The sequence below is a fragment of the Lycorma delicatula genome, chromosome 2, assembly GCF_047948215.1.
Source record: "Lycorma delicatula isolate Av1 chromosome 2, ASM4794821v1, whole genome shotgun sequence".
In the NCBI taxonomy this organism is placed as follows: Eukaryota; Metazoa; Arthropoda; class Insecta; order Hemiptera; family Fulgoridae; genus Lycorma; species Lycorma delicatula.
Window position 1 is genome coordinate 231,764,618 of NC_134456.1, and position 25,255 is coordinate 231,789,872.

Sequence of the window (25,255 nt, forward strand, 5' to 3'; positions counted from 1 at the left end):
ATCGATCTATTTTGAAATGTACAGTGATTATACTTCCATTAATACAGGTGTAATTTCGAATATGTTTCTTCCACTTTGTTTCCACAAGCACTGCAACACAACCACAAGCTCTTTTCCCTTGCTCAACGCCACTATACATCAATCACAAAATTTAAATTAGAAATTGATATTTGTGCAGTTAATCCACATCTTTCAATGGAATTTAATGTGTGAAAATATATCAAACTTACAATGTCTGAACGGGTGTGTGGAGGAAATGTTGACGAGAGTAGATTTGCCTTAGTAGTTATACTGCTTTGGTTGATTTTTCCGATTGTATGAATATTTCAGATGGTGGTAATATTAATTTATGTACTGAATGTAATATTGTTTATTCAAAGGGAAAAATTAAGTATTTAGACTAAGATCACAGTCTTAAAAATCACCACGGTTTATTAAAAGCATTTTTTGATAATCTCAATAAAAACAAAATATAAATTTATTTTCTGAACATTTATTATTTAATAAAAAATATACATTTACTTCTTCTTAGACACACCAACAGTTCTTCCTCTACGTCCAGTGGTTTTTGTGTGCTGACCACGCACTCTCAAACTGAAAGAAAAAAATTAATAATTACTTTAAATTATAAAAAATAAGCGATAATAAAACCTGTTATTCCTTAAGAAAGCATGTAACACTGAACTACAGGTTCATTGACAAAAAGTACCAATAGACCCAAACAGCAATGTTTATTAATTTAGCACAATCTTAACAAAAGCAAACAAAAATTTGAATTATGTTGTAGTTTGTGCAATACTGTATGTTTTTATTTATTTCATAAATAATGTTTAGCACATAAATTATTTGTAGCAAATTATGACAGAAAGATGATGGGATGAGGTGGGGTGAAAGATATATAGATAAATTTGTACTGAACTTATCTTTTGTTAAACTTTCACAACTACTACACCACTAATGTATATAGTAGAGAACACATGTAACATACAATGTAGTATGATCTGTGGTCTAATCTTTTAAACACAAACACATTTGAATTTTTATTTTTTATATATATTTGTTTATCTTCATCATGCCCAAAGTAATCATGACTTATTTCTCCTGATTCAAGATATCATCTATTCATAATAGTAACTTCATTCAGGCTGATAAATTATAGCCATGTTACTTTTCTTTACGAAATAAATTTTACAGCACGTAAAAATTACAAAGCCTAACAAGGATTTGAACCAAGATCCTAGGTATCCTAAAATTTCACAACTTTTAAGATGTTATGTTTCTGAACCAGCAAGGTTTAATACTATACAATTGAACAGAAATTCTAACCTAAGTTTTCCACAAAATATGTACAGAGTACATAAACTCAATGAAAAAATTATATTAAACAGAATGACCTTACCCCCAGTAGTGTCTCATTCCACGATGAGCTCGAATTTTTTTTAATCTTTCTAAATCATCACGAAGCTTACTGTCAAGGTTAGCAGATGTTAACTGTAAAGAAAATGAAATGAAAAATTACTACATGATGATAATGCAAATTAAAGATGCTTAACTTAAAAATACAAAAATCAGAGAAGAATAAATCTATCCATGCAGTAAGTAATCATTACAACACGTGAATTTCAGCGAGGTACGAAATCATAGTGAAAATATAATTTTATGTTACACCAAAAAATACCAGACTCTAATCAAATTATAGTCACCTGTGTATATCTATACACAGTATTATAATCATTACTAATATATTAGTCACCATATAATTAATCAGTCATGTAATTAAACATTTATATAATGTTGTCTTCTCAGTTCTATTAAACTCTCCATCTTTTCACATGATCACTCCTTTGTTCTAATGTTCAATTTTTGTGTTTCTTTTACTTATTTATTACTCTGTTATTTAAAGTTAATATAATGCAATTCTTCTAAGTTTACTGGAACATGGTACTTTGTTTGAGTGTAGTGTATTCCAACATTTTTGTCTGTGTGTCTTGAGTTATACCATTATTTTGATACCATGTCTGATACCGATTCAGTGCACGATATAATTTCCCCGTCGAAAAAAAGCACTTCAAGTTGTACAGAAAAAAACTTCATTTTAAATGTTTACAAAAGCAAATTATAGATAAATACAACAGTATTGCTTTCAGATCCCGTTAACAAAATTGCTAACATAAGTGGACGTTGTGCTGCTTCATTGTACAATGTGATTTGTGAGTATAAATTTAATAATGAACTGCAGTCTCCTAAGAAAACTAAACCCTGGAAGTCTATTAAAAAAAAGTTATGATTTTGATAAAAACACAATAGTCCATTTGTGTAAAAAAAGTGCATGAATTTTATTTTTGAAACAAACTGCCTATAATAGAAAAGTATTAAGAGTTGTAAATGACAATAATGATCGTCTAGATTTCTGAAGAACAACTTTTTATAAATTGTTAAAAAGTATGAATTTTGATTACGAAAAACAGGAATGGGAAAGTGCTTTAATTGACAGCGATGATATCATCATATGGTGAAGATATTTCATTGAAAATGAAGCAGAAGGCCATCATAAAACATATGAAACTTGAGAAGTCTCATTTGGAAAGACAAAGCTGTCAATTCATCATAAGAAGCCTTTCTGTGGGGCTTATCAAACAGTAATAAAGTTTCATAGGGTAAATGTAGGTATCTCATAATTACATATAACGGCAGTGAAACAGTTTGGTCTCTGGATTTTCTAATCAAAATCTACAGTAGAGTCTAAATGAGAAACAGTTTAGCGATGTGTTACCTCTTCTGGAAGATAATTTGTCTTGAACAACACCCTCTACCATTCATGTAAAAAGGAAAAAATTCCATCAGAGTCTAGGAAAAAGAATGATATCAAAATGTGGCTTAGTTCAAAAAGAATGATTTTTAATGAGGATAAACTTAAGGTCCAATTACTGCAAAAGGTTTGTGTATTAAAAATAATTTTAATGTGTATAAAATTGATGCATAAGCAAGACCCAATTGTAAAACCGCGCTTAGATTATCTTCCTATCGCTGTGAACTCAACCCAATTGAGTTAATTTGGAGACAAATCAATTTATGTAGCATCAGAACATATTACTTATAAAATATTTGATGTTAAAAACTTATTTAAAAGAAATCTATGAAACAGGCCGGCAAGAATAGAAAAACTGTATAAAAAATATAACAGATACTGTTGAACCAAATTATTGGGAATTGAATAATATAATGGAAAACAAAACTGAGGCTCTTGGTTTCTCTTAATACTGACAGCAGTACGGATTTCTTGCAATCAGATGATGAAAACTGAATTGAATTTATTATTTATTATCATACAAATTTAATCTAAAATATTAGTGAACTTTTACTGTTAGTACAGTATTGATAATTTCATAACTCTTAAAAAAAAACTCAAGGAAACTACAAAACAATAAACAATTTTAATAAAATACTCATGGGTTATTATTAGATGTCCCAAACTAAGTAAGAAATATTTATTGATCATTTAGCATGTCAATTTAAAAAATATATGTATAATTTTTATAAAATGTAATAGCACCTGATTACTGATTATTAACGTAATTTCGTTTCTTTTATTGCAGCAGGATTTACAGGAGATGCTTGTGAATCAGCCACCTGAACACTGTTTAACAGACAGTTAAACAGTCAGAGTTTATTTACTTAAACTCTATAAGCTAACTGAATTTGGTATGGTTTATATTATCCATCTTATTCTTTTTTTCTTTCACAGTGCCTGGAGTGAAGCAGTAGGGCAGTGTTGTAGCTAATTTTCCACAAAATGCAAACATTACTTAAACTTGTCAGTTAAGTCAGCTACTTACTACCTTGTGCAATTTTTACATAATTATAGTTCTGATTAATGATTATAATCATTTCATTACCAATGATAAAATAACTTGAAAAACAGCATTGCATTAAGTTTAAAAAAATTCAGTAATACTAAAACTAAAACGATAAATAAGATTCACCAAATGTATGCTAATGATGCTACAGTAGTTACAAAAAAAAATAATAATTATTAACATTTCAATAGCTGAAGTTTCAGTTTCTGAAGAATTAGAATCTCATCTCAGAGCGCATTAGATGACTAGGAGAAATTGCTGATGACATATGCATTACAGAAACAAGCATTAAACAAAAACTAAGCTACTGTAAAATATTCAAAGTTTTACACGGGTACTGCACTAAACAAGCTGGATTATACAAACAGCAATTCTGATTAGGACAGACAGATAAACAGCAAAAAAGATAATAGAATGAAAACTGGATGTGTGGATATGAGCAAGGTAGTAAGACTGTTATTGCAAGTGAAAAAAGCTTCAAATTCAACCAGAAAAAAAATAAATTAAGAGATAAGTATAATTGATGTCTTTTTTAACTTCTATAGGACAGTTATACATCAACTCTATGTCAAAATGTTTTAATATATATTAACAAGAAATTCTCATAATGCCGTTTCATCAAGAAAAACAAGACTAATGAAATTCTACTACTAGAAAATTCATGATGACAACTTGCCAGCCCAATCCTAGCACCTAGTTCACAAATAATTTAAGTAAGCATTTGATTCCCCAAATTCCCCTAGCAGCTTATTATTCAAATATGGCACCTTGTAATTTCAGATTACGCTAACTGGAAATCCCAATTAAGGTTCACAGCTTGAATCAACAGGTCATTATAGAAAAACACCATGACAGCTAAATGCCATTATCGAACAAGATTTCCATCAAATTACAACTGTTTACCATTAATTCTCATTCACCCATTAAGAATAAAATAATTATATAAGCACATACTGTGTTTGTTACAATAAGTTTTTTTGTTTATGACAATAGTGTTAATATGGTACTTACGTATTAACGCCACCGCAGCTACAGCTGCTGTTTAGGTTATGTTGACTTCGTGTACTGACAAATTGTACGTATATCAAAATAACCTAACTAAATATAACCTATGCTTGCTAACCTCTTACGTATTAACGCCACCGCAGCTACAGCTTTAATCCGATTGACCAATCGGATTTCGGTGGATTAACATTAAGCACTTATTTCGGTGCTATAACATTAAGGTTATATTATTAATAAGTTGTATATATTATGCATATTTAATGTTAATTATAAGAGGTTAGCGAGCGAAGCGGGTGTAGGTTATATTTAGTTAGTTATTTTGATATACATATGATTTGTCAGTATGCGAAGTCAACATAACCTAAACAGCAGCTGTAGCTGCTGTTTAATACTAATAGTAATAATATAAAAGTACAAATAGTAGAAATGTTGCACATTAAACAAAACACTTGACATAGATCCTTTGTATTCAACATGTCAAGCCTAAACGAAAAATGCTTTTCTGCTTTAGCACAGGCTACCAGTAATAATGCACATTAATTAATGCATTACACCGTTTACTGTGCACACAAAATAACAAAGAAAAGTCATTTACAAATCCCAAATCATACATCATTAATCAAGCTCAACATTTTAATATATCTTGAATAAATCTAAATAGAAAAAGAATCTAAATTACAAAATATAATTTCGATTTTTCAAAACTAAGTAAGGGAAAGTCTGAAATAAAACAAGTTCAATTTTAATTTTCATAATAAAGTAATTTGGTATTAATGGATAGTCATTCTTTTTTTTCTCAATATATTATACAATTACAAATATAATTAAATTATTTATTAATACGTACTAATGGATTATTTACTTACGATAACATTTTGCCAATTTCACTAAACACCCACTGTTATAAAAGCACACACTCATCATCATTATTCTCTTATGTAAATTTTACAAACTTGACTATGAAACCATTGATGCCAATTTTTGTTGGGCTTATAAGAATGTTCTCTCTTATGTAGTTGTTTCAGTTAACAATTAGGCATAGTTGCTTCCACCTTTCGTTGATTTCGCTTGGCATCACCTCTTTGCCCCTACTATGTATGAAACGAACTGCTGTTAGAACTTAAACCCAATTTTTATGCTTACATTTTATACAAGATCACAATGCAGCCTGCATTCTTTTATGAAATTAGCTCACTCAGTCTTGTACTTTTTTAACTTTAATGTGTGGAGAGAATTTTTCAATTTTTGGTGTGTGTAACAGAATTAATAAAATCAGCAACAGTAACAGAGTGGTGAAATATGGTTGGCCGTGCATCTTTGGTAGAGGAATTCCCACATGGCTAGGTATCCTGCAGAAACTGACTTGTATACTGCTACGATTCAACTCTGCAATTGCATTATAAATTCTGGTGATGATAGGATGTCTGGAATACAAATTTCTTAATGCTTGAAGTGCACTACACAAATGCTACAAATAATGATATGATGGTATTTTGGGTTAATGATATTCAAAGCCTTGTTCATGGCAAACAGTTCAGAAGTTAAGACGCTTGTAATACTGCATAGATCAAACATATAAGTTCTGCCATTGACAGTGCATCTAATGGTAACATTCTGCTTTGACCCATCTGTGTATACTACTGTGTCTGGGTTTGTCTTTGAGAGAGATTTGTAAAACATTTGCTGAAAGATAATAGTTGTTGATTTTTTATTATTTGTGGTAAGGTTAAAATTAAAATTTATGTTTTTCAAGTCTCTACAAAGGATATGAACAGGGGGTAGGCTCAGAAAACAGAAGTTGTGTAAAAATTTAAAAGGTACAGTAGATGCCAGGTACGAACACCCATGGAAAGTCCATTAAAACGTTGTAAATGAGGGTTTGCAAGGACTGCTTTAAAAACTAGGCGATTCAGTTTTCCTTTAAGAAGGGCAAAGTCAGATGTTGCAACTGGTCTCATCTACCCCAAAGTGATGGCTCACCGCAATCAGCAAATATGCTTACGACAGGTCTTGATGTATAGAAAGGTGAAGGAAAGCATGATGTACAGCATCCAGCATCTTAAGCATGGTTGATATGCTAAAGAGTAGATGATGCAAACATAATCCGAACAGGACTGAACTAAAGAATAAAAAATGCAGCATACGTGATTATCGGCTCTCCAATTGGTATTATTAAGAACTCATAGCCTATCTAGAATTTTCAAATGTTTCGCTTTTAACTGTTTTGTGTGTTTGACCCACGCAAGAAGCTTTAAAAAAGCAAACCTAAAAAGTCAGAAGAGATAGCAATTGACTCTTCGTTGAGAAAGACTAGTGGATTAAAAGAGTCTTGTGGGCAAGAATAGACTGTACATTGGGTTTTCTAAGATGAGAAGGTGAAGCTGGTGACCTTGGACCAAGCTTCAAGGCAAGATATATATATTCTTTAGTAATATATTCTCAGCTGTGGCTGTTGAATAGGACATGGTATATATAGCAAAATCATCAACAAATAGAGAATATGAAACAAGGTGGCTGCACAAGTTTAATAATACAGCTGATGACTATAGCAAACAAGGTGGCACTTAATATACAATCTATTTTCCAAGGTGACACTACTCAACACAGAATATCCAACATAAATACAGCAAGTTTGGTCATTTAAGAAAATCTTAATAAAGGTAAGTGGGGTATTCCATTTTAATTCAACAAATTTTCAAAAATTTGATTGCATCACTATTTTTGATTTTGATGTTATTTGGTATATGTAACTACCACCTCGTAGCGGCCAAAAAAATTTTTTTTCATATTTTTAAAACATTTTTTCTTGGGAAATAGGCTATTTTCTAACTTGCTAATAGGTAAAAACAGCCATTTTTGTCACATTTTCCATGAGCTATAGTTCTTACTTTACATCATACAGAGGTCAAAAAGGGCTTTTTGAAAAGAGTAAAAATGGAACTTCATCTTAGTGTGCTTAAAATTCATTTTGTTACATAACCAAATCTTGTAATGTTTACTGAAGTTACATTTACAAATTGTTTTTTTTTTTAATTTTGGGCCCAAAATAAAAAATTGAAGACTTAGGGAAACAGGCCTGTATTTAACTCTTAGGTACTGGTAGTACTTATAAAAAAAATTGAACTGTTAGTCTCCTTCATTAAAAAAACGATGGCCGCCAAATTGTAAGATTTTGGGTCCCAAAAACCACATGTGGGACAAAAGAAAAAATCTGAAACATTTACAGCTCTAAGTATTTTTTATGTACTTTAAAATTATATAAAATTTATTTTTTTACTCAAAGGAAATGAGTAATGAAGCCATCAAAACTGCTAAAAACACCATTCCTTCTAACTGTGAACATGTATCCAAAAAAATTAACAGCATGTATTTTTTCAGATAATAATGTAGGCCTACTATACAAAATATTTTGATATGTCTATAATGAGATAGCTTATATTATAGATAGTTTGTTAATAATGTTATTTGTGTTAATACTGCAGTTAGGTAATGTATACTTGTTAATAATCTTCAGTATTGCACAATATTTTAGTTTACTAAACAGCAAATAACATTGGTATCTTTAAGAAGTGGATGTACAGAAACAAAAAATATCTGTACCTTTCATAAAATTGAATATTTAGATAAATATTTTCATATTAATGGGAAAAATTACTCTGACTCATTTAGCTGTCACAATAAACCAGTTAAGAAATCTCTTTGAGAAATATCTTTGACACTGTCAACAAGCAATCCAAATTTAAAATTAATTCCAGGCAGAGCACTGTGTATGAAATGCTTAAACATAATACAAAAACCACAAGATGATACAGAAAGCAAACCGAAATGTCAAGATACATTTGAGCCTCAATGCTATAGTAGAGTCAGTGAATAAAGCTTGTTCAGCACTTGGATTACTACTGTTAAGGTTAATAAATTATCGAGCAGCACAAAGGAACTAATTAAAAAAAATAAAGTTACAAAAACAGCAGAGTCAGTTACCAGAAAATTAAAAGATTCCTTTGATTTAAATATTTCTACAGAAGAAACTAGTTTAGTTTCAACCCAGAAAAAATTAATAAGGTTTATTACCAAGCAGCTGGAGCATTCAAAATGAATTTACAATAAGTCAGTATTTAGCCCATCAATCCAAACAATTAGTTAAAACAAGTGGAATTTTGCCACAAATGTACAAAAAGAAACCATCACGTAATTGATGAAATGTTTTTATTTATGCAACTTATAAGAATTGTACACAGCCTTCAAAGAAAAACAATTTAAAAATTGGTTTTTCAAAATTTCCTGGTTTAGGATTTAAATTTTGTGTTCTGGCTGATGGGTCAGGTACTCCACTCTGTTTATGTGTGTGTGTCATCAACCAAAATGTAAAAACTCATATTATCTGCTCTAAAAATGAAATTTGGTAAAATTCTCCTTTCAACCATGGTATGTGATATAGAAAATGAAACGCGCATGCTGCCAGTGTGAAAAATGTCCAGACACTAATGAATTGCTCAGATTACAGCAAAAGAACTGGGATGACTTTGATTCTGAAATTATCTTCTCACCCTGGGTTTCTGATGACCGTTGTGAACCACTCAAATTCTTCCATTTCAAGAGTACTTAGATAAACTTACTGAAAATTTAAATAGCTAAAACGGCATTATTTTGTTGCAAAGAAACAAGCTAATTTCCTCAACATTAAAATGGAAAACTTGTTGGAGGGTGAATGTATTATAATGGGAGACTTCTCTCAAAATGTTCCTTTTGTGATACAGGATGAAATTCAGTCATATCAGTGGTCAAAAACTTATGCTACAGTACATCCATTTCTCATATATTTTAAAAAAGAAGGAAAATGACAAAGCCAAAGCTACTGTGTGATTACTGAATACTTGAAGCACAATACTACATCATTCTTCTGCTTCTAAAAGCAAATTATAAAGTAAAAAAACTGTTACTGCAAGTTAAACAATTTTTTTTATTTTTCTTATGGCCCAGTATAAAAACAAAATAATTTTCATACGTTTGTGCTACCATCAAGATTTTAAATCTCAGCTGAATAATATTTTTTTTACCTCATCCCATGGAAAAGGACCATATGATGATATTGGTGGAACTGTGAAAAGGACTGTCACTAAATCAAACCTTCAAAGGACAGTCAAAAATCAAATTGTTATACCCTCTGAAATGTACAATTATTGCAAGACATTAAAAATATAACATTTATTTTCTGCTCTAATAAAGATGTTCAAGAGATTAAAGACCTCAGTTCTCGTCATCAAGTAATCACAACAGTCCAGAAACAGAACCTTTCACAGTTATGTTTCACAGCTTTTTCCATCAACTACTGGAAGTGGACACAAGATTACACCAAAAATGAACGAGGACTTATCAGTTCTACTCAATAAAAAAATGGCAAGAGCACAAAGTTATGTTAATTAAGTTTATTATCAAGAAGTGCAAGATTTATTCATAACTTCCATTAGCAGGAGTAAAATAAGGTAAAAGTGAATTGAACAACTTGTTAATGTGATTGAACTGTTTACCATTTTGCAATTATTATTTACATTCTGTAACTGACTAGTTATCATTTTGTAATTGACTATTTATTATCAATTTATTCATTCTAATAAGTTTAGTTGTAATTTTTATAATCTGAAAAAAATATATAACATCAATATTTTTGGATACACTGTTTACGGTTAGAAGGAACGGTGTTCTTAGCAGTTTTGTTAGCTTCATTACTTGTCAACCTCTTCGAGTAACAGAAACATTTTACATGGTTTTAAAGTGTATAAAAAGTACTTACTGCTGTAAACATTTAAAATTTTTGCCACCTGTCCCATATGTGGTTCTTGGATCCCAAAAATGAGACATTTTCAAAATCATATGATTTGGCGACCATTTTTTTAATGAAGGACACTGTAACAGTCCCAATTTTTCTTATACATATTACTAGTACCCGAGAGTAAAAATATAAAAAACAAGCTTGTTACCCGAAGCCTTTCATTATATATTTGAGGCCCAAAATTTGAAGGAAAAAATGTAAATGTAAATTCAGTAAACACTGCAAGATTCGGTTATGTAACAAAATGAATTTTGAGTACACTATGATGAAGTTCCACTTTTACTCTTTCCAAAAAGCCCTTTTTGATTCTCTGTACAATGTAAATAAGAATGCTACAGGAAAAAAAGTGATGAAAATGACTGTTTTTACCTGTTGGCGAGTTAGAAAATAGTTTATTAATAAAGAAAAAAATTTTTTTTTTTTTTGGTCACTATGAGGTGGGTAGTCCATAAATCAAATACCATCAAAATCAAAAATAGTGATGCACTGATCATTTGTTGAATTAAAATTGAATACCCAAGCATATTGCTCATGAATCCTCCATTCTTTCAGAGTGTTTAGAATACCATGTTGCTAGGCCATATCGTATGCCCTCCTGATGTCGAAGAAGATAGCAGAGCAGACAATTAATTATTTTGGATAGCTGTTTCCAGTGATACCCATGGTCAATGGAAGATCATCCTTGGTGGAAACCACAGTTACAAAGATACAAGGGCATGTTTCTATAAATACCAAGTAAGCCTGCGGTTCACCATTTTCTTTATCAATTTGCAAAAAATTCTATCAAGGAGATAGGGTGGCAGTCTGAGAAGCATCCTTTGTCTTTACCAGGGAAGTACTGATATGACAATGGCTTCTGACCAAACAGGTGAGAAGACTTGCGCAGAGAACACGTTATAAATACGCAATTGGTGCTGTAGTGCCAAACTGGGAAGGATCGACAGCATACCAAGATTAATGTTGTCAGGTCCAGGGGAGATATTCTGTGAGTTTTTTTAAGTGCATGCGGCAACTGACTGAATGTAAAGGGAGCATTTAATCCACTGATCGAATCGTCAAGTGTTTAACAGTACTATTTCTATCTGTATCTTATATTACTGAAATTCATTAGTATACAATGAAGTAAGAGACACTGAATGAAGAAAATCTACCAAGTTAGTTGCGACTGCAGAAGATGACATAAGTTCTCCATTGTGAATGAGTCAGAATAGATTGTTCCTGTGATCCACAAATTGTATGCAGCTTCTTCCACAGTAGACATGGGAGTGGTGCATGAGAGGATGTCTACATAATTTGCCATGATTTAATGCATAAGTGTAATACTGCATCGAAACAAACAAACTTACAGCAGAAAGAAATATAGAATTAATCACTCACAATTACTCCTAAATATACAATATTATAGTACATATCATAGTGTACTAAATAAATCAACTACAATGGAGAAACAGCTAACTTAACATAAATATTTAGTTAGCACAAAGGAGATATAAGAGAAATTTGCTCACCTGTGAATATTTTCCATCTTGTATATCTTTCTGTCTGTTCAGAAACCAATCAGGGATTTTATATTGACGTGGATTGCACATAATTGTAACAATTTTTTCAACCTAAAAAAAAATAATTAAAAAATGATTTATACTTTTCTATATTCAACAGTAGCTATCCCTTAAGTAAAGTTAATGGACTAATAACTGAAAAAAAGATGTCTACTCAATTGCATATTAAAACAAATATAGATCCATCTTTGCATTACATTCTTACTATAATTGCAACATACACCAAAGCAAATGTAACATAAGTAGAGCAAGAACAATGAACTGTAAAACCTATTAATAAGTTTCTTTTTATGACTATTATTGAAGACAAGTAAAAAAAAGAATTATAGGAAGACAAAAATATATGTTTTCTTTCTAAAAACAAGAAATTACACGGGAAAGCTAATCTGACAGACTGTTTAGTAAAATTAACTTTTTACAAGAATGTCAGTACAATAAAATATCTTCTCGTAACATACTACAAAACTTTTGGTATACAATGATTTTCAATCTAATCTTTTTGTGTTTTTCTAATCATTTAACGCTACTCAAGATATTAATTACAACCACCAGTTCTGCCATGATCTTAATGCCAATAATCGAATAAAATATTTTTTTTTTTTTTAAATTAACAAAACTATAAATTTATTACTTATAAGAAAACCAATTTAGTTAAAATTTTACCAACTATTCTAAATTCACATATTTTATAATTAAATAATTATAGAAATAGATTTAATTAGAGGTAAATATTTACAATTAGGGACTCACCTCTGATTTTGATGAAATTTTGTATATACCTTAATTACAACCTAAGTTATTCATTAAAATTGAGATTTTCATTGGAAATACCTTTCACCCGAGTTGCATCCCTCAATTTTAACCACAGTTGAAGATTATGTATGGGTAAAATAAGTTTCAAACAAAATAAATGGTTATGGTATATAACTAAGGACTCAGCCTAACAATCAGGCAATTTAATATTTAACATTAATTAGACATTAGCAAGTGAAGTGGGTGATTTTGTACGAAGTTCAGTATACAGAATTACCTAAACCTAACTAAACTCAACAGAAATTCACTTAAACCAAGCAATTTACTCCATAAATAATCTATTTTACACTTACGTAATATTGAATTATAAACTTTTGGAGGGTACTATGTAATTTAAGAGGGATGTAACTCAGGTAAAAGGAATTCTGATAGAAATGTTCAATTCAAATAAAAATGAATAACTTAAGCCGTAAATAAGGTTTATTCCAAATTTCAGCAAAATCGGAAGCGAGCTCCTAATTGTAAATTATAACCTAATAAACTACAAATGCATATTTATGAATTTATAAGTCAGTTAAAATAGATGGCTACAACCAATTATAGCTAATTACAGTAAAACGTTTTACTAGATAAAAGACAATAAAGAAGCAATATGAACAAAATCTACATAAAAATATTAAGATTATTCAATATAATTATAGCATATCAAGAACACACCTGATGTACATTTAAGTATATCAGGCCCAAGGGAAAAATAATGCATTTAATTTAGCACAGGCTACCAGTAATAATACACATCTTTCAATGCATTACACCGTTAACTGTGCTCCCAGAATTTCTAATACATATAATCCACAAACCAAACAAATACATTTATACATACCTCTTCTTCCGAACATTCTCCTGCACGTTTGTCTAAGTCAATGTCTGCTTTTTTTAATACAATATTTGCGTATCTCCTACCCACACCCTTAATAGCGGTCATAGCAAACATAACTTTACGCTTGCCATCAATGTTTGTTCCCATAATACGGAGAATATGCTGAAATTTTTCTGGTATTACAAGTGACTAGAAAAAAATACAAAATATATAAATTAGTTAAATTATTTAAAGTTCCAACAAATTTCAAAGATCAATTTGTATTTTCCATCACATCATTATAACTAAATTGTAACCTTTTGTAAAATCAACTTTCACTTGTTACGGATTAAGCTCAATTAGTTTTGAAGAATACTTACCATTAAACCCCTCTCACTTCTGCAATTTTCTAGACTGCAGCATGATAGAAAAATGTATTTTACTGGACAAAACTATACGGATTAGATTGGGGAAAACGACACGAAAAAGTGCCTGCATCTTTAATGGCTTATTTAACATGTGGTGGCCGAGAGACTACGTACTCAACGTTTTTTAAATTAAATAAATACGTTACCACGTCTCAACAGAAAAAATGAAGTGGTTATTTACAAACTAGAATGGACCCGAAATCTTTTAATACTAAACGGTTTTCACCATTTACACTGGTTTCCAGTGTAAAAAGTTCCAGTTCTTAAAGTTAGCATTACTTAACCCTTCTGTGTAACTAAACTAAGGACCGCACAGAAATTAAACACCACTAAAATGAAATACATCCAAAATGTTACTTCTAAATAATTATACTGCAAAAACAAATACGTAAATCAGTAGTATAAAATTAATTTATGTCTTTTCACTACCATGCTCTAACAGTAGAGACATGCGTCAAGCAAGTTTGTAGTGACAAAACATCGTGTAACCAACATTTATGTAAAATAATTGTAATTTATTAATATACAACAAAAATATGAGTAAAACGCAAAGTTTATACTAACCATTTTTTAACGTTCAGGAAACTAACAAGCAAGAACTATAACCAAACCACACATCAGAGAACTTCCTCTTTCAGAGACACGCCGGAAGGTACTTCACTGGTATTTACATAAACCTAATTGAGTGAACTAATTCGTTTCTATAAGTGATAAAATTTACAAAAACAAAAATAAATAGTCAAATTTTCAAATAGACTTTCATTTATTTAATGAAAATTTATTTTTATAATGATTTAAGATTTATTTTTTAAAATGAAAATTGGTATTTAATGTTCACTTGAACTGCAACTATGAGTTAAGAAAATAAATTTGACAATAAAATAATATTTAATAAAGCATTTTGAAAATAAAAATAAATAAATTTCATATGTATTCTGGATTAGTAGATAAAGTGGAAATGTAAAATAGTAAATTTTACTATTTATTGTGTATTTTGTCTACCTGGCTTACAACATCAGCTGATAGTGGATAAGTTGAAGACTGTTTGACGTTTGAAGATGAAAATTATTATATTTGAGAGGTTATGAAGAATGTTTATGTCTAGAATATTTGTCGTTTTTTATTGTATGCTAATTTCATATTGCTTTCACTCATGACACTTCGTTCCTCTTGTAAATATTATTTTAGTTATTAATGTGGAAAAAATTTAATTATTTAGGACTCGCAAATTAAATATAAAATATACTTCCAGAAAATAATTTGACATCCAGTTATCCAGCTGCTTCATCATTGGAAATGTGGAGTTGATGTTGGCGACCGTTTTAAATTGATTATGTAAATCCCGTTAGTAAGTAGTGGAGTCATATATTTGATTTTTGATGTATTTATTAATTTAATATGTTGTTTTACAGAAATCAGAACTGACATTTTAACAGCATCCCACCCTACACAACACGTACACAATACTCTACACAGCCCAACATTCCTTTGGAAACACCGCTTTAAGCTAGTGTCTATACTGTAGAATAAATCTTTTTGCACATATTAGTAAATTCACAATTATAAATAACATTTTACATGAAATTCAGAGCCAAAGCATCTGATGAGAAACATCAACCTGGTGTTTCTGAACTTATGAACATTTCCAGGTAAGAAAATTACTGTCATTTTCAAATTGACAGAATATGTAACAAACATGGCGACCTAGTAGCCCACAATTTCAGTACTGATAGCATTAATTTATTGGAAAAAATTGAATGGGTAATTGTTTACAATTAGGGACTCGCCTCAGATTTTGATGAAATTTTGAATATTCCTTATTTAGAACCTAAGTTATCTTTTACAATGGAATTTTTTGTCAGAAACACCTTTCACCCAAGTTATGTCCCTTGTAAGTTACACAGTACCCTCACCAAAAATTAATAATTCAACACAGTGTAAAAATACATTATTACTAAATAGAATAGGTTTAAGTATAATTAAGTTAATTTAGTTAGGTTAAGATTAGGTTATGTTTGAAGGGAAGGCTACTGAAACTGGAGGACCCTGACGGGAAGCCCTACGAGAGGATGAGGCAGAAGGATAGTCTATTGCCACGACACCCTGAAGTGATTGTGTTAAAGCTTAATGGCGAGGACAGGTCACTTTGGGGGTGCTTAACAAGGTAAAAAAAAAAAAATATATTAGGTTATGTAATACCTAATGGCGGTCCTGGAGGTAAGAAAAAAAGATTAGGTTATATGACTAATGATTCTGTCTCGTTAACTTCACACGATATAAATATAACCTAATGCTTGCTATTAATCTTAAATATTAAATTGGCCAATGGTTAGACTGGTTCCATAATTATATACCATAACCAGTTATTTAGTACAAGAATAATGTATTTTACTGTATTATAAATGATGTATTTTTTTATGTAAAATTACACTAACCTTACCTTAACTTTGACCTAAACCTAACTAAGTAACGGAATTTCATTTAAGTCAAGTTTTTTACTTCTTAAATAATCTATATTGTACTTAATTTAGTCTTAAGTGAATCTAATTTCATTTACAGATTTTTTAATTTTATTACAATTAACTTTATTAAAAAACTTAACTTCTCTCATAACTTTATTAACAAACTTAAACAACTTATTTAATTAGAAAATAATGGTTAGTCCTTAATTGTAAACAATTACCACTGAATGCACATTCATCCACAAATTTAAATAACATGTACTGACATGACATGCAGAATAATAACAGAATAATTTTTTGCAAATCACTTCATGGAAACAAAACATATACAAAGATATTAATATTGTGTAAATTTCACACATAGCACATAAAACTGAAATTTTTGTCCTACACCTATTAATACTATGCCTGCAGTAAATATTTTTTTCCGTGTAAACATAAATTTGACCAAGTCTCCCATGAGATGGTGTTAAATATTGCTATACCTGGGTAATTTATCCCTGACCTACCTTCACAAAAGTCTAATTTTAACTCTAATCTTAACCCTCTCCTCTTTTCAAAGGACTGATTAGCATCTGAACAGGTCGCAGTAATTCACAAAACTGATAGCTGCTAATTGACTAGAGTACTGATAATTCATCATATACTTTGGACTTGCATAGGTCACTCGCCATCCAAACTTCCTTTTCAACATTTAGATCTTGTGGTTTCCTGATCCTAAGCATATCTACTATGGTAGATTAAAGTAGAACAAAATTGAAGTTTATAAAGTATTTGCTCATAATTACCATAATAGTATCACTGTAGAAATTATTACTAATTAATTATAAAGTATCCTCTGGAAGAAAAAGTTCCATTAATTTTAAATATGAAAGTTAAAACTTTAAAGTTGTTTTTCATTAGTTTTTAATGCTGATTCTGTTGTCTGGTGATAAATGCAAGTAAATAACTTGTTTTTCTTTTTATACAGACTTAATTAGTAAATTTTATAGTAAATGTATGTAATGACAGTATTACGTTATCGTTTGTTTTTAGGTGATACTAACTTGTTAACAAACTGTGAACTTTTCTATCAACCATCATGAGTGATGAAAATACATCACAACCTTTAGAAGATGACGTGGTTCAAGAAGTGTTACGTACTGGAACAGATTTAAGACAATATTCTAAACAGGTTGAAAGAGAGTTAAAAGAAGTTGAAAATAAATCAATTCAAGATTACATTAAGGAGAGTCAGAATATAGTTAGTCTTCATAATCAAATAACAGCATGTGACAATATATTAGAGGTATAAGAATTGCAGTATTATGTTAATTATGATGATGTTGTTAATTACCATATTGATTTTGAATTGATCATTGTTCATAGAGAATATTATCACATTAAAAAAAATAATAACTGAGAGGTCTGTGTTGGCACAGAGGCATTAGCTTTTGCCAGCCCATAGAATTTATATAACTTATACTGGTTTTTATAGTTGGTAGTATTCATAAACAAATTGTAATTAATGTTTTAATTAGTAAGGTAATTTTAATTTTATTTTGTGCAATAAAGAATTTGATTTCATTTTATCTGAAATATCTATTTTTTATTTTTTTTAGAAAAAAAAATTATTCTTACTCATGATAAATTAAGATTTAATGAAGTCTGCATTTTTCATGTTGTGTTTGTTTGACTCTCATAATTTTATAGTGTTTGGTCTTTCCTTATATTCAGATTTTGATTGTTTATTACAAGTGTTCAAATGGTCTTTATAACTTAATGAGTAAAAAGCATGTAAAATTAAAATTTCTTAATTTTTTGTCAATTAATATTATGTTTTAGAGAATGGAATCAATGCTGATGGGATTTCAGTCTGATCTGGGTAGTATCAGTAGTGAAATTGTGTATCTGCAAAAGAAATCAGTTGCTATGAGTCAACAGCTTCATAACAGACAAGCTATAAGAGGACAGCTTAGTCAGTTTATAGATGACATGTCAATTTCAGAATCGCTTATCACGTTAGTAGTTTTACATTTATTATTTTTAAGTAACAATTTTGTAATAATTGCGTAGTGGAATTTGGAACTATACCAATTGCTTACATAATTAATATGATATTTTATTTTTAAATTATCTGAAATAATTATTTTTATTAGAAATATAGGAGTGACCTTTTCTTAATTACATAATTTTTTATGTTTTACACACACACACACACACACACACACACACACACTCACACACATATGTAAAACACCTATTTTTTCTATAAATATAAAAATTTCATATTGTAAATAATCAGGAAGTCCTATTTATTTGAATTATTTATTATATTTGACATATTCGAACAATTATAGAAGTAACTGTGTATAATTTTTGTATAGCTATAATTAAAGATTTCAGTATAACTATAAATTGACATCCAGTTTTTTCAGCCATTTGACTCCAGGTGGGTTACCCTGTTAAACATCCTGTGGATCACCCTTGTGTAGTTGCTGTGGACAATGCTTAATTATATGTTCAACAGTTTGGAGTGGCTTAGCATACTCACAACCAGCTGTAAGTGACATACCCCATTTGTTCATAAAGTAATTACACCTGCCCCAGGTCTTACGCGATTAAGTCTGCACCATAACTTTCTTTGTTGACTATAGTCTGGCATTTGTACATGGACTACCACTATCCATTGGTAGCCATAATTTTCATTTCACAAGATCTGCCATTGTTGTTTGACCCTGAAATCCTTCTCTATAAATGTTTGGGCCAGTTCCCGTGCAGGTTTTGAGATTTCAAGCGCAGATTAGTTAATCCACTGACTGCCATGTTGGATTGGTGTCGCTGCATTATTAATCTTTTCCATAGTAGTACGAGGGCATTATGGCGCCTGAAATGTGGCGGAGGTATATTAACTAGTACTGGGATTTATCCATTTGGATAAAATTTGGTATAATTTAGTAGAGGAGATTGTACCAGTAATTGTTCGCATGATTTTATTTAACTCAATATCCACTTTATCAGTATGACAGTTATTCAACCATACAGGTGCACAGTACTCTCAACCACAGAATAGACTAAGGCTAATAATGATGTTTGAAGTATGCTTGCATTCGCTCCCCAGATACTTCCAGCCAGCTTATGAATTATGCTATGTCGAGTTCTCAGTTTTACAGCAGTATTCATTACATGCTTGTAACAGGGTTCTGTCACGCATCATGTCGAGGTACTTCAAAGTTTGGGTATGTCACAGTTCTTTCCCCACAAATGAACCCTTTAGTGACCTTCTGACATCTCTATTGCTTAAATGGAAGTAGCTTATCTCTGTTTTAATTGGGTTAGGTTTCAGATCCCAATTATCGAAGTACATTCCAGGCAATCTCAGATCCTCTTCAATCACTATTTCACACTCCTTGAACATTTTAAATTGTGCAACGAGAGCAATATCATCTGCATTCATAAATTTCATGGATTTAGTAGATGTTAGGTCACTTATGTACAGATTGAATAACAAAAGTGCAAGAACAGAAGCTTGAGGCAAGTCATTGTTTAATGTTTTTGGCCTCCTCTGTGCCTCACCGAGATGTATGTGATTGTCTAATTGTTAGCATTCCATTGATGATGATATGAAAGCTTTTACACTTGATTACTCCCGTTAGAATGTGCTCCTGTTTTTAATTTTTTCTAGAATCCTTCATCAATGCTAGAGGTAAGTGCAAATACCTGATCTGCACAATTTCTACCTTCTTTAAAACTAGCCTGCTCAGCTGGCAGAGTATTGTCAATTATTGTTCTTATCCTATTGTATAGTAGCTTAACAATTTAATAATAATTTATAACATTCACTCAGTAATGATATAGGATGATAACTAGCAACATCTGTCGCAGTTTTGCCTGGTTGTTACTATTATCTTACTCTTCTTCATCAAGGACAGTAATTTCACAGGGATCAGTATGCTGTTGTAGAAAGCCTTCAGCCACTCTAGTATTCTGACCACAGTTCTTTAAAAATTCAGGGTAGATTTCGTATGTACTGGCAGCTTTACATGTTTTGACCGATGCATTTGCCTAATCAACCTCCTCAGTCTCAAAGGATTTAGTCACATCGACAAGCCTAGTAGCAATATTATTTGGATCGATGGTTGTTTTTTGGTCGATGTGCTTCTCAGCAGACAGTCATTTCAACAAGGTTCAGGTCTTTTTGCTTGAGTGTTGGAAGTGTTTCCTTCCACTTTTTCCTCTGTTCATGAATTAGTGCATTTAGTAGTTTTTTGCATTCTCTGAACTGTTATCCTCCATGGTATTGATAATAGATTTCTTGGCAATCCTCATTTTCCAGCCCAGGATCTTTTAAAACCCCTTGGGATATTCCTCTTGACAGCACTGATAGTGACTAACGAATCTATTATAATTTTCCACACATGGCTGTATCCATTGTGTTATCAAGATCTTGAACAAATTTGTTTCAGTTTGCATTACCAAAGTTCCACCTTAGTTTTGGGTATGATATGATAGATGGAACTGTTTGGCCTATGATGGTCTGAACTGGTCGGTGTTGGCTATGAGGGAATCTGTGGAGGACCTCTTGCCTAGTTGTTAGTGGTATCCCATCACTATTTTTGGTAACAAATGCCAGTTCTGGATTGTAATCCTTTTTCTATCTTGCAGAGGAGAACATTCATCGTTTTCTTTTGTACAATATACCAATCGCAAGTTATTAGAGTCCACTCATCTTTTAACAGTATCACCAAACCTATCAGTTTCCCCATAGCTTCACAAAATGTGATGTAAGTTAAGTCAATATAATGTAGGGGTGGCTGGGGAGAGGATGATCTGATTCCATCCACGCCACAGCAGGTGGTTTAAACAGATTTGTTTCTTTATGATTATTAATTTCTACAGTTATTGCATAAACATCTTCATGTGTACAAGAAGAATGAAAGTTCCAGTCGGTGTAGTTATTTTTGTCTAAGTCACTACACCGTACTTAGTATGGTGGATTGCTCTATCTACATCATATCCCAGAATTCCAGCTCTTTCTAAAAGATCTACATCACTATTGGTATGTGTATCTTGTAATCGCATCAATGTTTTCTTCTTTTGCTAAGTTTGCTATTTAGTCTTCTTTGGATTTACTGTTTTGAATTACATTAATAGCATTGTCTCAAGATGGGAGAGTCGGTTACCATGTTTGATGGAAAAGGACAACTACCATGTTATAGTTAAGATTTCTGAACCTGTAAATTATAATTAGGCTATATGCCTTAACTTTAATTAGTTAAGTTACTTAACAATAACTTTAATGTTACTGTTAACTTTTGATAACATTAATCAAAGGATGAAAAAAAATTATACAATAATACAAACCTTTTTTTTTATACAAAACAATGTATCTTATTAACAATTTAAAAAAGACATAAAAGTTATTTAAAAAATGACAATTACAACCTGAATCTATTGACACTATGTCGTATATCAACATATACACACAGTCCATTCGAACCACTCATATAACAACTATGCTTCAGGTAGAAACCCATTTACTCACCTACCTATTGTCTAAGAATTACATTGTTGGACCCTTATGTTTAGGAAGTGTTGAACAATAGGATCATTTTGTAAAAATTCCTAAGCATTTACATTTTTGTATCCACGTATAATTATTATTACCAATAACAATAGCTGAAGTTTGGTCACAATATGCAGATTATTTTTAATATTTTTTTTATAGATGGTTTTGGGAGTGACTATGAGTGATTATGATAACAATAATTGATTTATAACATTATCTGCAATTCTAATATCCAGATTCTCCTGTAATTTTATTGTTCATGTTTTTTTTTTTTTTTTATTTATATAAAATTTATTTTATTAGAAGATCAACCAAATTACAGAATAAATGAAGTAGGATGACTTACCTTATTCCACTATGTATGCAGGAGTACTTTCACAATTTACTCGCATCATCAGCTGCATTATATATTCATATATTCATCTCAAATTGCATTACAAACTTCGTAAAATATAATAACATACCATGCATTTATTTAATTTAAAATTTAAAACCTTTAATGTTTTTATTTTTTTTTTTAACTTTTATTCAGTTAAATTTAAAATTAAAAAAATATTTAAAAATATGAAAAATTAATTAAAATTAACATTAAAAATTAAATTGTAAAACTTTTTACATATCTAAAAATACGACATCAATGCATAAAATTAAAAATCAAAAATTCAAATTAAAATCAAATAAAATTAATTTTAAGTAAAGCAATTATGCTTGTTGTCCATTTAACCAAATTTACTTTACTATCTTAAAAATAGTAACAGTTAATTAATTTTTCAAATTTTTAAATATTGTTTTAATTTTTAACTTAACTAATTAAACTGTTTTAATTTTAGTAACTGACATACTGCCAGGTTAATTGTCTGCAATAACTTGATTGTTTATCAACAAATTTTTAAAAATAAGGTGTCATTTTGTTCAAAATAAAATGCTTAATAATTTTTGTGAAAGTAAAAATTCGATCAAACAAATAATTACAAAGATATTGAAGATTAAAAAATTAAGATGGCTGCCACTTTAAAATTTTTGAAGGTGATGTTTTCAAATTTTTTTATTTTGTAGAACAAGACACTGGTTCTTGGATTTGCCAAATTTAATTAAGTATCTCTTCCTGAGAAATAATTTTTTTGTTGAATATCATAAAATGGCGTCCAGAAAGAAAACAAAGCAAAATAGAAATTATGTTGATATGAACTTTTTTGCTCATTTTGGTGTCCTAAATCAGTTCCTGAAGTTTGGCTAATAAGTCCCAGAACACTCTTTATATTGGTTGGCTATACAACTTTTCCAACTTTTTTTTATAATTGAGATAACTGGATGCAGTTTGCGGCATTCTTCCTTGTACCGAGTGGCCACTTCAATGAATACATTTCACTCTTTTTGATTTTTGGGTGATGAGTGGAGTTGGGGGACTGCTCAAAAATTTCAAATAGGACCTGTGTTCATTTGATATATCATGTTAAAGAGGTCGATGAGATGAAAATATTGATACAGTTAAAACTTAATTCTGATCACCCAATTCAGAGTGGTGGCCAACAATATACTTGTTTCACATGTAACTATGGTTGTATGCTCCTCTTTAATTTTGTTGTTATTTGAGGAATCTTGATTCTTCTTGGAATGGAGAAGATCTCCAAAGATCTTCTCCAGTAAGAGAGGCTAACTAATTAAGCCCCAATTTAGAGATTCGGCTTTGGAAGTGGTGGATGTGAGGCAGGGTTGGCTCAAAAATTTTAAATATAATATATGGTCATGCGATAACTAACCCACCAGGTTGGTCTACTGGTGAACTCATCATTACAAATCAGCTGATTTCAAAGGGGATTCTAAGGTCCAAAGGATCTGTAGGATCTGTATAAAGTTATTTTTATATGGATTTGAATACTAGATCATGGATCCCCCGATGTTCTTTGGTGGTTGGGTTTCAATTAACCACACATGTCAGGAATAGTCGACCTGTGACTGTAGAAGACTACACTTTATTTATATTCATACATTTCATCCTCTGAAGTAATATCTTACAGTGGTTGTGGAGACTAAACAGAAAAAGAAGGTCATGTGATAATTTCTTTTAAAGGTCTTTGCAAGAAAAATAGTATTAAACAAATTTAATTCTGACTATTTCTTTTTTTTATATATGTACTAATTTTCTTTTCTTGTTTTATTTTTCAGTGTAATATTAGATTGTCCAGTAACTGAAAAAGAATTTGTTACAAATTTATCACTTTTAAGTCATAAAATAAACTTTGTAAAAGAGCAAGGCTTTAAAGGTTGGTATGAATACTTCTATATTACTGCTTATAATTTATTAATTTTAGGCCTTTACTATTGTAATTAGTGTTTTTATTTGCAAATTGAAACTGAGCTTTTGTAATGGAGTAAACTTTAAAAATATAATAAAAACTACTTGAAAATCTGCACCAAAAAAGTAAAAAACCAACACTTTCTCGATTCTTTAAATTTAGACTTTTTGAAAACTTAACCAGAACAATCTTTTTTTAAGTCCCTTAAAACAATTACCGGTGTAGTATATTAATTAGTAAACCATATAGAAATGAAATTGAAAGGTTACTATCTGTAGGGAACTTGAAACCTGCTGAAATTAGTGGATGGATAAAAATACTGTGATATCAGTTTAAAGGGTAATAAAGTTGAATGGAAATTTTAAGATAATGATGAATCCTAAGTTTGTAGTCAAATGCAGCCAGTTTTCACTTTAAACAAATTCTAAAAATTAAAATATGAGAATATGTGGTCTTATATTGATTTAAAGCATGGGTTTATACAGATTGGGGTTGATAAAAACTTTAGTTATTCTTTTATAACAAAAAAATGGCTTATAAAAATACAAAAGGTTGTTCAACTAGTTTAGGTGAATGTTAGGACATTTTAAAAGAGATCTGACTCATAATATTTTATATGAAACCTGGAACATCTCTGGAAGTTCTATCTTAGAAAAA

At 30.4% G+C, this 25,255-nt stretch overlaps 2 protein-coding genes across 2 annotated transcripts in view; one reads left to right on the forward strand and one right to left on the reverse strand.

Moving 5' to 3' along the window:
• Positions 1–406: 406 nt before the first annotated feature.
• RpS18 (ribosomal protein S18) lies at positions 407–15,006 on the reverse strand. The gene is made up of 5 exons (XM_075357335.1): positions 14,856–15,006; positions 13,888–14,073; positions 12,201–12,302; positions 1,400–1,491; positions 407–594 (listed from the first exon to the last, which is right to left on the reverse strand). Exons 1-5 carry the CDS (start codon positions 14,856–14,858, stop codon positions 519–521), a joined length of 459 nt encoding a protein of 152 aa, XP_075213450.1. The 5' UTR covers positions 14,859–15,006; the 3' UTR covers positions 407–518.
• A 315-nt stretch (positions 15,007–15,321) lies between these two features.
• Positions 15,322–25,255, forward strand: part of Vps52 (vacuolar protein sorting 52) — a 43,597-nt gene continuing 33,663 nt past the window's right edge. Inside the window, exons 1-4 of the mRNA XM_075357336.1 lie at positions 15,322–15,639; positions 17,789–18,041; positions 18,578–18,753; positions 24,468–24,565. Coding sequence (XP_075213451.1) covers positions 17,835–18,041; positions 18,578–18,753; positions 24,468–24,565 — 481 coding nt within the window. The 5' untranslated portion in view covers positions 15,322–15,639; positions 17,789–17,834. The remainder of the gene's footprint in view (positions 15,640–17,788; positions 18,042–18,577; positions 18,754–24,467; positions 24,566–25,255) is intronic.

Bases quoted from the DNA above. Each gene is read 5' to 3' on its own strand.
- RpS18 (XM_075357335.1), bottom strand. The intron at 1,492-12,200 runs GTGAGCAAATTT...TTTTCTTTACAG, and splicing joins AAGATGGAAAATATTCACAG to TTAACATCTGCTAACCTTGA. The intron at 595-1,399 runs GTAAGGTCATTC...TTTTTCTTTCAG, and splicing joins GGAATGAGACACTACTGGGG to TTTGAGAGTGCGTGGTCAGC.